Source organism: Anser brachyrhynchus (genome assembly GCF_964034855.1).
Source record: "Anser brachyrhynchus genome assembly, chromosome: 3".
NCBI lineage: Eukaryota > Metazoa > Chordata > Aves > Anseriformes > Anatidae > Anser > Anser brachyrhynchus.
In genome coordinates, this window is record NC_137696.1 from 70,678,454 (window position 1) to 70,694,461 (window position 16,008).

Here is a 16,008-nt window from a genome sequence, read left to right on the forward strand (position 1 = left end):
GTTACACAAGTTCACCTCTTGATTGTCAGCTATTCTGTCTTAATGCAAAAAATTTCTTCATATTTTTTCATACACTAATACCAAGTCAGGAAACCCTTCCCCATAGCAATGACAGCCTAATGTCTGAAGAGTAACACCTAATAACAAGGGAGGTTCATCTTTAACTTCAGGCAACTTATATGTCAAAACTGGAAGACTAGACAGAACAGTGGGATTCCATTAAGATTTCAATCCTCTAAAAGCATTTTTAGCACTTACCTCATTCTTCTAGTCCTTGTTCCAAGCTTCATGAAGCATTTGATCTGAATCTATGTTTCATGACAAATGACTCTGCAAAGAGCTTGCTTACCTGATTTCAATTATTTCTACTATTATTAAGAAAAAAGGCACACCTGGGCAAATCAAGATTTATTTGAAGATATTTTTCCAGGCTATTTGAGAGGTAATACACCAAAGCATTGGTGCTGTTGGCCTGTAGGATTCCTGCTGTTCAGATAACTAAAACTTGGATGTGAGGGAGATATGAGGAAAGGTGTTTCCACATATTGCTTTCTGTGGTGGCATTATTTCTCCCCCCATATCCAATTGTAATATTCTGCCATCTACAATGATTTTTGTTGTTATAGAATAATAATAATTTTAGAAATATTTTCTTTAATTCCCTGAACTTTTGATTTAGAAAGGTAAATTTAAAGACTACATCAATTAAGGTCACTGCACTAGTCAAACTGGACAGATCAGGGAAGAAAGAAAATCCATATGCTTTGCTATTATCCTAAGAAATAAATTTATCCTCAGTACTTGGACATGATATGCTTGACACTATAATAAGAGACGCTATAATAAGAAAAGAAAGGTAATTAAAGTTTGCCTTGTATTCCTTATCATGCAATATATAATCTAAAATATTCATCAAACAAATCAGAAGGATTTTCTTCATCACATCTCAAACAATTTAATAAACACCAATGACAGATTTTTCACAGAGCTTGAGGACTGTAGCTTAGTTTCAATGAAGTATTCATTTAGTATCTAGTGCCTTATAGCTCCTAGTCAGCTTTGCAGCATTTTTTTTTTCCTTTCAGGCAGTGGAGGAAGCTACTCACATCTTAACATGACCTATTTTTTTTTTTTCTGTGTGGTGAGCACATTCTAATGAGCTTAAAGTTAAAACTTTCCATTCTGCATCAGTTTCCATGAGTTGTAATATGTTGTCAGATAGCTATAAACAATATCACACATGAAGGAGGTATCTGTAGCACAACTGCATGAACTAATTATACATAGAAATCTAAAAGACAAATCATTCTTTTTAGCTTATCACATAGTGGAAAAATAAAGACTACATGTGAAATGAGTAGTACAGTACATGTGAAATGAGAAGTAATAAATATGCAGTCATTAAATTCCAAAGCTGTGATGTGGCTGCATTTTTTAAGCAGAGAAGTTGTATGTCCAGTAATAACAGTAGCAATCTGGATAATGACTTCTCATGATTCATGGACTATACTGGTTGTCCACCAAGATCATTGGAAATATCCTGACTTCCTTTCATTTACATTGTGGATATGTGTCCAACTGGCCACTGCTGAAATCAAGATAGTAGACACCATTAACACTAATGGTCTGATCTACTGAGGCCAATTCCTTACTTCTGTTTGTGAATTCTCTACATTGCAGAAAGCCACTTACACTTTATAACTTACAGAGGAAAGAAAAAGGTAGAAAAAAAAAGAAATTTGACTTAGGATATCCCCTTTAACATATTTCATCAAAAGAATGGATAAAATATTTATTTAGCTACTGTCCTTTGCATTCCCATCAAAGTGAATAGAAAGACATTTAATAACACATGGAAACATTAAAGAAGCTTTTTATCAGAGTGGATTGGAACCTGCTCAGAACTAACATTCTAGCCTAAGGGAAAGTTTTTGATCTGTGAAGCTTAAGCTTTTGGTGCTTAAAACACTCTCATATTAGATCATGTGGTCAATTTGCATGAAATAAATGATTTGCTTAAAACTTGTAAAACTATAAAATAGAACTTGACAAGTCATTAGCAATAAGTGGTATCGCACTGGCATTATACTAACTAACACTGGTGCAATCATTAGAAAAATGCTACTACAACAAAGAACAGGAAAATAATGGGGCCATCTTGTACTTTGACCTGAAGGTGCTAGATCATTGTCCCACACAGCAGACATCACACTGCAAGCTAAATTATTCTCTGTCCTTCTTTATCTACTCAACATTCTGAGCCACAGTCCTTTACTACCTTTAACACAAAACAATTGTTCCAAATTGTAAAATTTATCACTTTTTCCATCTAGGGATAGGTGATCTAGTTTAGGTAAAGGCAAAGAAAACAAGAAAAAAAAATAAATATTTAGGTGGGGTTTTTTTTGACTTTAATCAAAACGAGGAGAAAGAATAAGATTATTTACCCATTCTTCATTACATGTTACATTGTTTTGGTTTTCTTTGTGAAATAGGGATTCAATTAATGAAGCTTCTCATTGTTGACAGAACTTATGAGTGTAACTTTTAGATTCTTGACGGAAACAAGTGGTATTCAGCATCTTGTTAGCTTAGTTTAGAATTGCAAGATGTTCATTTGAAACACAAAATGTTTGGAAAAATATGGCTAGATATCTGGATTTCTGAAGTTTTCCTATAGTTCATTTCAGTCACATGAGGCTACAGTCATTCTGTGGTGAGATTGGTAAATATCCTTTTGTGGTTACCACCAAAACAGTAAATAGGTGTAAAACCTGAGATTTTTTTTCATTTGTTGCACAGTGCATTCAGTACACTTATTTTGTCAGTGTCTCAACATTTTTCCAGTGGCTCAGACATGTGAGTCAGTTTGAGCAGTTCTATGTGTGAATTTTTTTACAATTAACAGGTGAACTAAATTGTGTGCTTGCAAATTATTTGCCTGCAATCATACACATGCTGATGAGATGAAATAACATTGAGACCATAGGGCTCAAATCCCACTGCTGTCTTCAAGATGATGATTTTCTTATGCATTCCCCATGAGTATACATACATTTGTAAAATGAGAGGGGTAAGTATGATAGTGCAATTTCAAAGGATCATTAAGATATTTATTTCTCTTCTGAGTCTATCACCAGTCATGAGGCATGGCTTTCAGTTTTTGTTGTAGATCTGGAGCTGAAACCTAACAACTTCATTGCATGTGGGCTCAGTTGCAGTGAGTATGTGCTAGTGCATATGACTATATTTTTATTATATTTCACAAATTAATTTTATTTCACAGGATACCCAAGAAACTGTACTTTCCAAGTGACCATGACAGGATAGCTAATAAGCATAAATAGCAGAGAAAGAAATTAGAAGGAAATAAGGAGACTGCAAATAGGCATTAAAAAACAAACAAAAAAAACCCCTATGTAATATAAAAGTATAATACATCTGTTTGTGAATACTTGAGGAAATTAAGTGAAAATATTTTTCATAAAGCATTGTATCTGGACATGTACTTAGCAGAGGAAGTCCTAGTTCAATTTTGTGAGAAAGTACAGTTCAACACTCCAAGAGAGTTGAGGTATTTCACTCAGCAGCTGGAATCAGAAGCTAGTCAGTGTTTACAGTGCATGACCTTCTTGGTACTGGTAAATTAAGAATAATCGTTGAGGATAAGAAACAAATGTTTTTTACCAGTCTTTCAAGAAGTTCATAATAAGTGGACTTGAGGGAACAACTAAAGATCATTTGCTTGACAGAAGAAAATATGCTTTTACTGTAGAAGAGGCATCATGAATATGTAACTTTATTATTACAATAGTATTCTTCTGAGGTTTTTAGTCTAATGAAGAAAAATAGATCTGTAAGCATTTCAGCACATGCTTGAGTCACTTGGTCTTTGTAGATTTAAAATGTATCTCTTTAAAATAATTATGATATTTTTTGAGAAATACATTTTCTTCCTATGATGTCTAGAAGATAATAGCTTTTATGCACAATGTTAGATTTTAAACACAAAAAACTCTGAAGGGAGCTCATCCTTCTACTGAATGTGCACAGCCTGTTATTAAATGCATTAAATCCATGTTTCTTAACCTGTGTACTCGTGCAGGACATAAGGAAATGGCATCACCTCGTCTTCTTCTAGAACATAGTCCAAGAAAGAAAACAGCAGCTATTGAAGGCAAGTTTGAGTCTTTTCCTCCTTTATTGTCTTCTACTTATTAACTTGACTCTCTGTTTAATGTATTTTGTTTATAAATATAACCTGTATTACAAAACAGATGAAATGACTAGGGCTAGTTTTATGAATGGTGCAATCATATTTGCGTTACAAATCTTCCTTTCAGTAGTCCCACAGATGGTTCAGTGGATTTCCTGCATGAAATAGATTGCAGGACTAAAACCCAATCTCTAAAATTCTTTGGATGGTGTAGCTTATATAGTAACTTAGCTATAAGTTGCCATCTAACTGTAAAGCATAATCAGCATTATCCTCTTAATTTACTTTGGATTACTATTTCAGCTATTGTAATTCAGATGTGGTTTTTTTTTTCTGTATATTATCTACAATAGTGAAGATAATATTTCTGGCTGTATATTTATCTCTTTTGCAAAAACCACTGAAAGAAAAAATGAGAAGTCAGAGCTTACATTCAGAAGATTAAAACATAACTCTGCAATCAAATTATATTGTTTACAGTCTAATCATATCAATAAACTGGTTGAAATATGCGTTTCACTTTTAAAATGGACTATACCTGATGACTTAAAACCATTACTGCAACACATTCTTGGTCTCTATACTAAAACATTTAATATTATAAAATACATGAGTCTTTTTATGTAATCATTTATCAGATTTCATATAGTAAATTTGTTTAGTCACACCACAGCACTTACTTGTAGAGGTCTTAGTTCTATGTTATTCAGAAAGCAGTTGTGATCTAAAATAAAAGCAGATGGAGTGGCAGAAGCATAACTAGCAAATGCTACAAGGTTTGCCTGCATTTGAAAATGGAAAATGAGAGATTTTGGCAGAACCTGTGACTGAAACAAACATTTAAATTAATTTGATTTCTATAATGTGTTTATTTTCAATCAGAATGTTTAGATAAAAACAGGTAAGTGACTTACTATCTCTTTTCCCCTTTTACCTCAAATAAATATTTCTTGATAGATACATTCTTGGAAGGAGTACAAATCTGTATTTACTTTGACACAACATAATATATAAATAGATTTGCCATCCTGCTTGTTTAAGGCAAATGTTTGAACCCGGCTTATCAGCAAAAAGAAGTCCCTGAAATGTTAAACATTGTTATCCACCAATTAGCCATAATGAAAAAAAGGCATAATGGAAAAAGACGTCTGCATTTGTTGAGTGATAAACTTAATCTTTAAATATAACTGTTATACAACATGAACTAGAATCAAATTAACATTAAGTTCTTGATTTTCAAAATCATGAGGTGCATGCAATTACTGCAATTGCACACAGAAATGACTATTTATGACCAGTTACACATTTGTGGGTTTCATTAGCTCATTTATGCATGCAATTGAGGTAATTGTGAATGTAAATTAGGCAAACACCCATTTGGCAAACAAATTGTGGGACAGATTATGCACTCAGAAACATACAACTAAATACTTTTTAAGGCTCAAGACCAGTCACTAGGATGCAACACCACTCATGCAAGAGTTTTGAAGGAAAGGAAGAAGGAAGAATTACTGTGAACTGCTGTTGTGAAAAGCTGTTATATTGCACTATTGTGTGGTTTCCAAATACGAAAAGCAAGCATATATATATTTACATATATAAAGGCTTTAGGAAACTTAAACTCTGGAGCTTTATTTCAGCCCTTGGGAAAATAATTAATTATGAGACTAGCTGGCATAATATCAGAAGGGAGAAAGAGAAGTAGTCAGAGAAATTTAAATCCCTGGAATAGCTGAAGAGACATCTATCTGTGTCTTCATAATGTTTGCATACCTTTATGAGTAGTACATTGCTATTACTGAGCAGGAGAAGGGACAGGTTGAAACAAAATACTGGTTTTATTGTAAATACAAAGATAGTATTATAAATTCTAAGGACAGTGAACACGTACAAGCATTCATTGATTGAGAAATGTACTTTATGGAAGAAAGTGGCCTGGCCTTCGATAAAAGTAACCAACCCTGAATAAAAAGTAAAACTTTAGGAAGTAACAGAATGGTTGTCACAGAGAAAAATCATGAAACCAATCTATTTAGACCTTAGGCATTCCAACTCAGTGGCATTCAGAGATTAGATACAAAACCATGCAGATGGTAAAAGCTGAAAATACTTTATTTTTTTTTAACTACTGCCCTGTTTTGCCACTGACTTCTTAGGTAATCTTGGACCGTTTTTGTTTTCTGATAATGTGAAAGTAGTGGCAGTAGCATATGTCTAATAATTTTAAGTGTTTTATACTTTCAGATAGAAAGCTTTTCCTGGATAGTATCCAATACCCAGTAGAAATCATTCTCTGCTGAATTCATAAGGTCTTAGAAAATCAGCACATTGTTGTTATGTTTTAAATATCAACCTTTCTCTGCTTGTCACTGTCATTCTCTCTTCCTTTGCCTCCATTGTAAGTCTTTTGTAGACAGTGACTACGTAAGATAATCTTAACCTGTATCCTGTTTTGTGTAGTATGCAATAAAGTGCATTGAAACGCATGCATATGAACTGAACTTCTCAGATTTCTCCTGGTAGGAAGTCAACATGCTTTGTGCTCATTTAATCAGAAGGGAAAAGGGGAAAAAATCATTTCTGTTCCATTTCATGGTGGTTTGGCCCTTTTCAAAAAAAAAAAAAAAAAAAAAAAAAAACTTGCTGTCTTCAGATCTTACACTCAAAGTTCAATGAAGAGTTTGAAGCTTTAGGCTACAAACAGAAAAGAATAACCAAACCAAACCCAAACAAATCTAACCAAAATAAATCAAACCAAAACAACCACAACAAAAAGATCCAGTAACAACAATCAAGGGAAATAAGGAAAGGAAATTTGTGAAGAGGAAGACACTGATTCTTACTTCTACTTGTGTTCCAAGCAAAACCTTGTTTGCCCAACCATGAAGTAAAATAACTCATTTTACATCCTTTATTATATCTTCTGGAAGTAGGACTCTCATATTGGCTGACACTGTGACACTGCCATCTAGGTAGGATGCTGGTGCTGGCTGTAATTTGATTTTGCCTGTTTTCCATGGCTCTGTGAATTTTTGTCTGCAATAGGCATCTTCCTTGATTGTTGTCTTCTTTTAACTCTTTTAACTCTTGCTTTCTTGTGTTTTGTTACCCACTGACACCCTAGTGCGGCTCTGCAGAAAACATTGGTTTTCTGTGTGTCTGCTCTCTCAGGTCTTGACTTTTTTTCTCAATTCACACAGGTTTTAGCTTCCTCCATTTCCCCATTTGCCTGAGAAATAATTTCCCTTTCTGACAGTCCTCCCCTGCTGTGTTCTCAGGCATGGCTGGGCAATCTCTAAAGAAGATGCTGCAGTTAGACTAGAAATGTAAAAACTAAGCTCAGAAATGTAGTTAGTTATTGGTAAAACATCATATTAATTGTTACATAATAGCATTCCTTTGCTTTTCCATGAGATCAGAGTATCTTTGTGAGAAGCCTGTATCTAAATCCTTCTCTCAGTGGGAGGCATCTTAATGCATGTTACCTATGAACTCAGACAGCATGTTTTGTTACACAAAAGTACGTTGAAGAGCATTGTGTACCACCAAAAAAAGCTAAATAAATAAGTAAATGAGTAAATAAATAAATAAAAAGTAAATAAACAGCATCGTATCTGACTATGATCTTCCAGGTTGTATTGTGCTAAAAATCTGTGCTTGTATCTTTGAGTGGGAGAACATTTATTACAGAATAGTGATCAACATAATTGTTCTGATCTGCTAATGGATCATGATGGCTTTTGAAATATCTCCCTCCTTTGACTGCCTGTTCTTTTCCATATTGCTATTATTTCTGATATTAAATGAAGAAAAAAAGGGAAACATATCTGAAACATCTGTGGAGGTTTTGTGATGGAAAAAAAAAAAAGATCACTGTTTGAATTCTCCAATTACAGTTTTGCAGAATGCAGTAAATTGAATTACTGTGGGATACGTATCTTTAACTTCCTCTGCAATTCCTGTGGAGGCTAAATTCTCATTGAAACATAAATCTGCATCTAACTTTGATGCTGTGTAGAATGTACACTATCTGACTATCTTAGGAAGAAATTCTAGTCTATATCTCAGTTCATGAATATAACATTAGGGGATATAACCAAGAGTATCTAAATTACTAAAGCCAATACACATTTTGTCAAAGCTTCCTTGATGTATAGAAGTGTATAAATCTTGTACAAATCAATCTGCCTCTGTACCGTCTGTCAATGACCTTCTCTTCTGTACACAGATTGTTCTATAAAATGTCTGGGTTTTTATGTTATAAAATCAATTACCCTTTAAAAAAAAAATAAATGAAAGATACACTAGAAACCTTGAAAATATGTAGAATTTTGAATTTTTCTCCTGTCTAGAGCATTTTTAATAATGCTGACATTATTTGTGGATGAAAATTCATTGTCTGATAAATTTTAATCCAAAGGTAAATAAATAAGAAAAATGTTTATGTGAGAAATATAATACAGGGGGCTAGTTTTTAAACTAACCTGCTAAGAAAACAAACAAACAAACAAACCATTAGGATATCTTTAACAGGGTACTCTGTACATAGCATGAAAGCAAGTTTGGTTGGGTTTTGGTTGGTTGGTTGGTTGGTTTGGTTGATTTGTTTTTTTGTTTATTTGGAGAAATGTGGGCCAGACATTTCCATGAGTCTGTACTGAATACAGTAAAAGCTATGAAATCATCTACACAAGATTTCAAAGTGATTTATTTAATGATTTAGATTAGACATTTAAGAAGTAAACTCTAATGATTTAGCTATGAAGAAAAAAGCCTAACTCCACACTGTTTCAGAAAGTGCTTGACATTTTACTTAATAACATGAGGCTCTTTTATTCTAGCATAAGACAGAAAAATTAAACAGTCACTAAAAAGTGCTTAGCAGAATGTTGAAAGTGAATTAAAGTATAAAGCTACATATATTTAGAATAGATATATTACTATACTCTCTCATTTTTATTATTATTTATCCAATTTACTATATTGTTTTATGAAGTTTAAAATAAGCATTTACCAAAATCTTCCCAATAAAACAAAAACAAATAACTTTGAATATGATTTAAGTTTGAGTTTTTTTGTTTGTTTATTTTTATTACGTACTACAGGTAAGCAATAACCTTTTGCATATGATGAACCTGCAAACGGAGAATACTTACATGGATTAAGATTCTCTGCTCTTTCAAATGCTGAAATTCCATGAGGCAAATCCCTGAAGAAGAGGTCATATATTGCCTGGTCACCTCTTCTTCCTAAACCTCAGACATTCCTGCTCAAAAGCATGAACCATAAAAGGCATGATCAAAACCCTTCCCAGCACAGGTGACACAATTGGTGCTGCTGTCGATTCACGTTGCCTAGTAAGAATGTTAACAAGTACAGAGAAGGCTAACCCTGCTGCCTTACCTCCATTAGTTTGGATCTTGCAAAGGAAGGTAGTACCATAAGGTGTCAGTGTTCCCCTGGGAATTTAATTCTTCATCACAATCATATTTGCATCATGTTTGCCATTAGCTGTTATGCAATGGATTTCCTACTGCTGGTCATGTCATGGAGGTTGGCATGCCAACTCTTTTTTCCATTAGCATGCATTTTCTGGCTTCGTTTCCCTGGTATTTGTACTCCTTTGTTCCCTACTGTGTTGTTTAGCGAGGGCAACATACGGACCCCTGCTATTAGCAAACAGTTTTGGTGCTTAATTCAACAGAGCTATGAAAATGGAGCCTGTAATCATTCCAGAAAGAAATGAGAAATACTTATGAAGGTCACATGAAAGCACCATGAATCTCAAGCATGATATTGCTGTTGCATACTTTCTGCAGAACTTGAAAATATCTCCATGAAGGAATCTTCTAAGCTGCCAAATACTATTTCAGATTAGGTTTTAAAAACAGTGAAATGGTTTCAATAAGCAAAATCAGGCTTTAGAGACTGCCTAGGACATCATGGTGTGCTATATCTCCAATGACCTGTGTGTCCAATTAGTCTTTCATTTGCTCAGTAAGACAATAAATTGTATTGTGTTAATCTGCTGAAATGCAAAGTTTAAAACAGAACTTTGCTGAAAATTTACATAATTTTGACCTAAGTACACACCTATAATTTAGGAAGAATGTGCAAGTGTGTGTATGTATGTGAGTTTGCGTGTGAGAAGAATTAATTCTAAGACAGCTAGATTAATATGATTTAAGATTCTTTGCTCTTTACTGACTTTTCAGTAGTACGGATGAGACAAGACAAAATTGTTTCTCACAGAGAAAATAATTGGGCCAACAAGGACACTCTTACTCAAGTAAGGGATTTTTCAGAAATATCTGAAGTCAATTTTGACTAGAAATTTAGATGTAGTTGAAATATTTTTTAGTTTCTTTGACATCCTGAACCAAGCAGAAATATTTCCTTGCATTCTTCTTTTAAGTATTATGGTTAATAAAAGGGTCCTGTGTGAAAACGAGTGACACTAATATCAAAAGTCAATGACCAGTCATTGATATTCTCCGCCCAAAGCAAAATGCAGAGGGGAAAGAAATCTCATCAAAAGTGTAAATGTAATGAAATCAAGAATAAAGCTTTCACTGAGTTCAGAGACAGTCACCAATTAAAACAAAGGAAGAACAACTTTAATCTCCTGAAAACTAATAGGAAATAAAAATATAGCTTTTTTTTTTTTGAACGGTGATTTGAAATTATGACAACTTAATGTTTGCAGAAAAATTGAATGAAGTTTTACCTGTTGCAACCAGTCTGAAACACAGTATCACTGAAGAAGGTAAATCAACTCACTTTGATCTGTTTTATATGTGTGTGAGTACACACATACCACTGCTATTCCTTGTTTCTGCCAGGACCAGAATTAGCAGTCAAGAAAAACTGTTGTAGTATTTCACAAAGCCAGGCAATATCAAAAGCTTCTCACAAGAGCTTTTCTCCCAAGATTTCCTGACAACAAGGTTTTAGATAAATACAGATAAACCTTGTATACATGTCTGAACTTTAGAAGGCTTATTTGAACAAAAACATCTCCAAATGTCTGGCATACAGCCCCACTAGTTAGTTTTTGTTATTCCCAAAGCTCTCCACAAGAAGGTATCTGTGGCTGCATTTTACTACCCTCCTTACCTCTTCTTCTGAGAGCGGGTGGGATGCGCTGACAAGTACTTCCAGAGTCAGTGTCCCCGTAAGTACATGGAGCATCTGGAATGATATGGAGAGGAAAATCTCACAGCACCACCATCTTCAACTCCCTGGGCAGCATTCCCGTGACACTATGCCTAGCAACTCACATGTATCCCTAAATTTAGATTCCCCTCAGTGCTGCCACAGTAAGACACTGGTCTTGCCATGTCTGCTTTCAAGTGGTGCGTTGTTAGCGTGTTTTTGTTATCTCCCCTCCCACTGTTGGCTAAGCATTAGTTGACGTCCCACGAGGCAAAAGACATTGACAAAACTGTTAAAGGTAATTTGGTTTGAAACACCTCTTTCCTGGGCTCTTTTGAATCTCACTTGGATTTTAACCAATGTCCTCAGGCCCTCATCACTTACTGAGAAATAAATAATTCTATCTCACATGCTTCTTTGCTTTAGGGCTGGTCACTTTTCTCCAGTCATTTCTTAGGAAAACTATATGCATTTGTTTGTTTTACTCTTTTCCCAGTCAAAAAAAAACAAAACAAAAACAAACAAATAAAAAAAAAGAATTTCACATTTTGTAGCACATCACTGCTTTAACTTAACCTTTTCATAGTCCTTAGTTTCCTCCTTGATCTAAACAAAACACTTTTGACAGTCTACAAAATAAGTTGACTAAATGCAACATCTATTGCTTGACTTACTGACTGAGTCTGTTACTTTATACTCCACCATCTGCTAATATCCCTATTTCATTCTTGTAAAGGTATTACAGGTTTTTGAAGGTGAAGTCTTTTTATTTGTATATCCCTTATACCCTGTGCATTAAGACATGGTTTTAGACTAGAGTTCCTGGTGGGGAAAAAGAAAAAAAAAAGAAAAGAAAAAAAAAAGTATACATCATTACTTGCATTATCAACTAAAAGTAACAACAACTACAACAATATTTTTTTCAATAGTCAATGGCATTTGAATTCCATCTTGTAGCTATCCCTGAATCATCAAAAACACCTTGTGTTTCCTTGTGTAACCTACTGTTCATGCATATTATGATCCCTCTTTATGCAGCTGATCCATGGAGATTTATAGTCCTGCTACTGCTCCTAGTTAAAAAAAAAAAAAAAAAAAGTACCTTCAATTAACAGATGGGGTTCATAGTTTTACAATGCAAAAGACCTGTCTAATCTCCTATTTATTTATTTGCTCTACCTCTTAATTTAGCTATGTACATATCGGAAGGAAAACCACTGCATTTACTGTTTCAGAAATGACAATTTTTCTGGTGTTAAATATACACTTAAATATGCCACAATCTAAATGTGAACTACTCAGGTTACAGGAAATAAATTTATTCAAGAAATGGAACTGCTTCCTTAAATCACAAATGACTCTTCCCATAATACCCATTTATCAAGTTTATCATCTCATTTACATAAACTTCTTTCAGTAGTAGGTGTACTTCTGTACAGTAGGTGCATCAAATGGGGCTAGATGCAACTGAGATTTGGATGGAAGCCTTGTGACTGTTTTTCCTGAGACTTGACCAAGATTGCATACATCGGATTGGGCAGCACTAACAGCAAATAGGGGCCACAGTCCTTTTATATTTCTCTGTAATCATCCTCTAGAAATTTCATAACAAATACAGATGTCTCTAGGCCCCCTGGGAACTAAATATTTCAACTCAAGACTCTGATGTTAGAAAATTATGTCAGTGGAATTAATTGGTGGACAGACTTAGCAATAAAACCTCTGCAGCCAGGGATATATTATCTTTGTACTTTAAGTTAATTGCAGTAAAAATTCCTGCTACCTTCCATATGTCCTCCATGCAAAGCTCCACTACTCAAAGCACCATGTCTCAGTTCACGGCTCGCAGGACAGATATGTCTCTGAACCTTGCTGTGATATTTGGAGCATATTTTATGTGGCAAAGCTGGGCACCAGAAGCTTGTGACATGGTGCACAAAGGCCAAAATAGTTTCTGATTAAAAAGAATCTTTTTGTTTGTAAGGACCTTGGGCATCCTGTGCATCACCTGGCACCAGAAATGTATGGAAGCGAAAGCAATTAATCTAACTGGAAGAATGGAGTAGTCAACAGCTTTACCAGAACAGAGGCTCTCAAAATAAATAGATAGATAGATAGATAGATAGATAGATAGATAGATAGATAGATAGATAAAAAAGAGAGATCACAGAAATACTAGCAGCACTTCAGTCTCTAGCTATTAGGAGTAGAAGTTAGTGGAAAGATGGAAGTATGTTGATTACATGTAGAAATGAAACACTGAAAAGTCATAAAAGTCATAGGTAGCACAGGAAAATGGAGCTGTGAAACAGTTTATGTGTAATCTAATGTTGAAGAGTCTTCAATCTTGAGGAGATGGCCATGTTCTCTAGCAAGAGTTTATGAACAGCTTCTCAAAAAGAGAGAGAGAGAGAGAGAGAGAGAGAGAGAGAGAGAGAGACTCTCACTAGGGAACCCAAGAGCTAAACAACAAGAATATTAAGATACACTTTTAATATATACACAAGAATCTTCTGACACTACATGTGGTTAAGAAACTTGCATATCACAAAGCATGTTCATGGAAGGAAGGAATATGGAGCCTGAAGCCAAAAGCAAAATAACTTTTTTATGAAACCACCATGGACAGACTGTGGAATTCATGTACTCTATAAAAATATGATTTTTTACATCAAGCATACATATCTTTTGTTTTGGTTTAGGAAGTATGTTGTGCAGTACTTTTTTTTTTTTTAATTCTCTGTATATATTTTTTCATGCAGAAGAGAAGTCTATTGTGGTAACTAAGGAAGTGAAAAGTAAGTTTCTTCACTTTTCTTTTATCTTCATGTTAGTATATGCAAGCGATAATAGCATAATTACTTCTAGGATCTGCTGGCTTCTGGAAACACTCCTATACCCAAAATAATTTTCAAGCAAAGAAAAGATTTTTGCTTGAAGGCTTGTGCTCCCGTGTTTGTGACATTTTGTACAGTAATAAAACCTGTTTTTTTTGTCGTTGTTGTTGTTTGTTTTTATCCACATAAATCCATAATAAAGCATCACCAAAAAAAAAAACCATACTCTTATAGTTACATTACCTTTGTCAACACCCAAAGCCATGCAGCACAATCTGAAGATGACAAATTTGCCTTTTTGTTGATGAGAATTTTTTAATATATTATTATATATTATTAATAATTAATATTATATATTAATATTAATGTATATTATATATTAATATATTATATTAATTTATTATTAATAATATATTATTTATATATATATACAGACATGCGTACATATACGTGAAAATAGTTGAACTTCTCTTTCCTTCTTTAGAAAGAAAGGATGAAAAGAAAAGGACTGATATAAGGAGGTCTGTTACTGAAACTAAGAAGAAAGGTATGGTTTGGGAACATTTCTTATTGGTCTTATTCCAATTTTTGACTCAAAGCCTATTGTTGTTTGTTTGGTTTTGTTTGGTTTTGTTTGTTTGTTTGTAGTCCCATGCTTCTGTCTCTATATTGTCCTTCTCTTAGTTCCTTAATCATAATTTGCATGTTACTGTTTCTTCTGTACCTGATGTCTGATGTGTTTAGTGGCTGATATTTTCTGAACAATTTTTCTGACTAGTAACACAATACTGTCTGGTGGCCAGCTATCTGCTTGTCAGACAATTTAGCGAGGTCCCTATAAATAGCAGAACATGGTGATATTACCAAACACAAAACTCACGGGCATAGCAACGTATCACTTGGTTCACTGTGTGCCACTTTCTAAGGGTCGTTTTTTTGATGCCTTTTTTTTTTTTTTTTAAGAATCATACCCAAAACTTACAGTGATCAAACTGCAAAGCTTTGATATGCATCTAAATAACATTTTGGACCATTCATTCCCATGAAGCATCAAAAATCCACTAAGGGTTTGCTTTCATGGGAAAATATTTGTGTCATTTATTATTTATTAATGATTTCATTGCTACTAGAGCTAAAGCTAAAAGGTACCATGTTCATGCACTGATGATTTTTGCCTAGCTTTTGATGAATTATTTAGGGTCCAAATCATTCATAGTTGATGCATGCTGATTAATTTTCATTTTCAGCTGATTGCTCTGTGGCTAGTTGGGTGCGAGTGCTATAAGGGAATAATCTGAACTAAACTCCCAAATAAGTCACTTTTTTCAACATGTGCCCATCAGGGCTTGGCTGAATGCATATTTGAGTGTATGATTCAGAGTTATAGCATATCAAATGACTTTCTTTAATTAAATCTCAGAAAAAGAAGGAAAAAAAGAGAAAGCTCATGAGAAGACAGCTGTCCCTGAAATTAAAAAAGCAGGTAAGAAAATGAAGTCTGCCTTTCTCTGCAATAGATATCTGACTGTTTAGTGTAAGCACTTTCAGGCTTTAAGCATTTGAGATAGGGGTGCATAAAATTCATTATCAATTAAGAATTCAAGCTGGAGATATATACATTTATATCACAGTCTGTTTTAAATACATATAAACTGTATTTACATTATATATAATATATACTGTATTTTATGCATATTCTATATATGTATATATAAATAATACACATTATTATCAGTTCTATGAGCTTAGGATTCTTACAAAAAACATTGCAAACTGCTTTCTGTCATGCAAAAAAAAAAT

The 16,008-nt window shown here is 34.0% G+C and overlaps 1 protein-coding gene across 3 annotated transcripts in view; it reads left to right on the forward strand.

The window, feature by feature from the left end:
- Positions 1-16,008, forward strand: part of TRDN (triadin) — a 243,231-nt gene that overhangs the window by 103,861 nt on the left and 123,362 nt on the right. For all 3 annotated transcript variants that reach the window (XM_080588349.1, XM_080588347.1, XM_080588348.1), the window contains 4 exons: positions 4,106-4,177; positions 14,134-14,169; positions 14,693-14,755; positions 15,629-15,691. In XM_080588349.1, the coding sequence (XP_080444475.1) occupies positions 4,106-4,177; positions 14,134-14,169; positions 14,693-14,755; positions 15,629-15,691 (234 nt within the window). The remainder of the gene's footprint in view (positions 1-4,105; positions 4,178-14,133; positions 14,170-14,692; positions 14,756-15,628; positions 15,692-16,008) is intronic.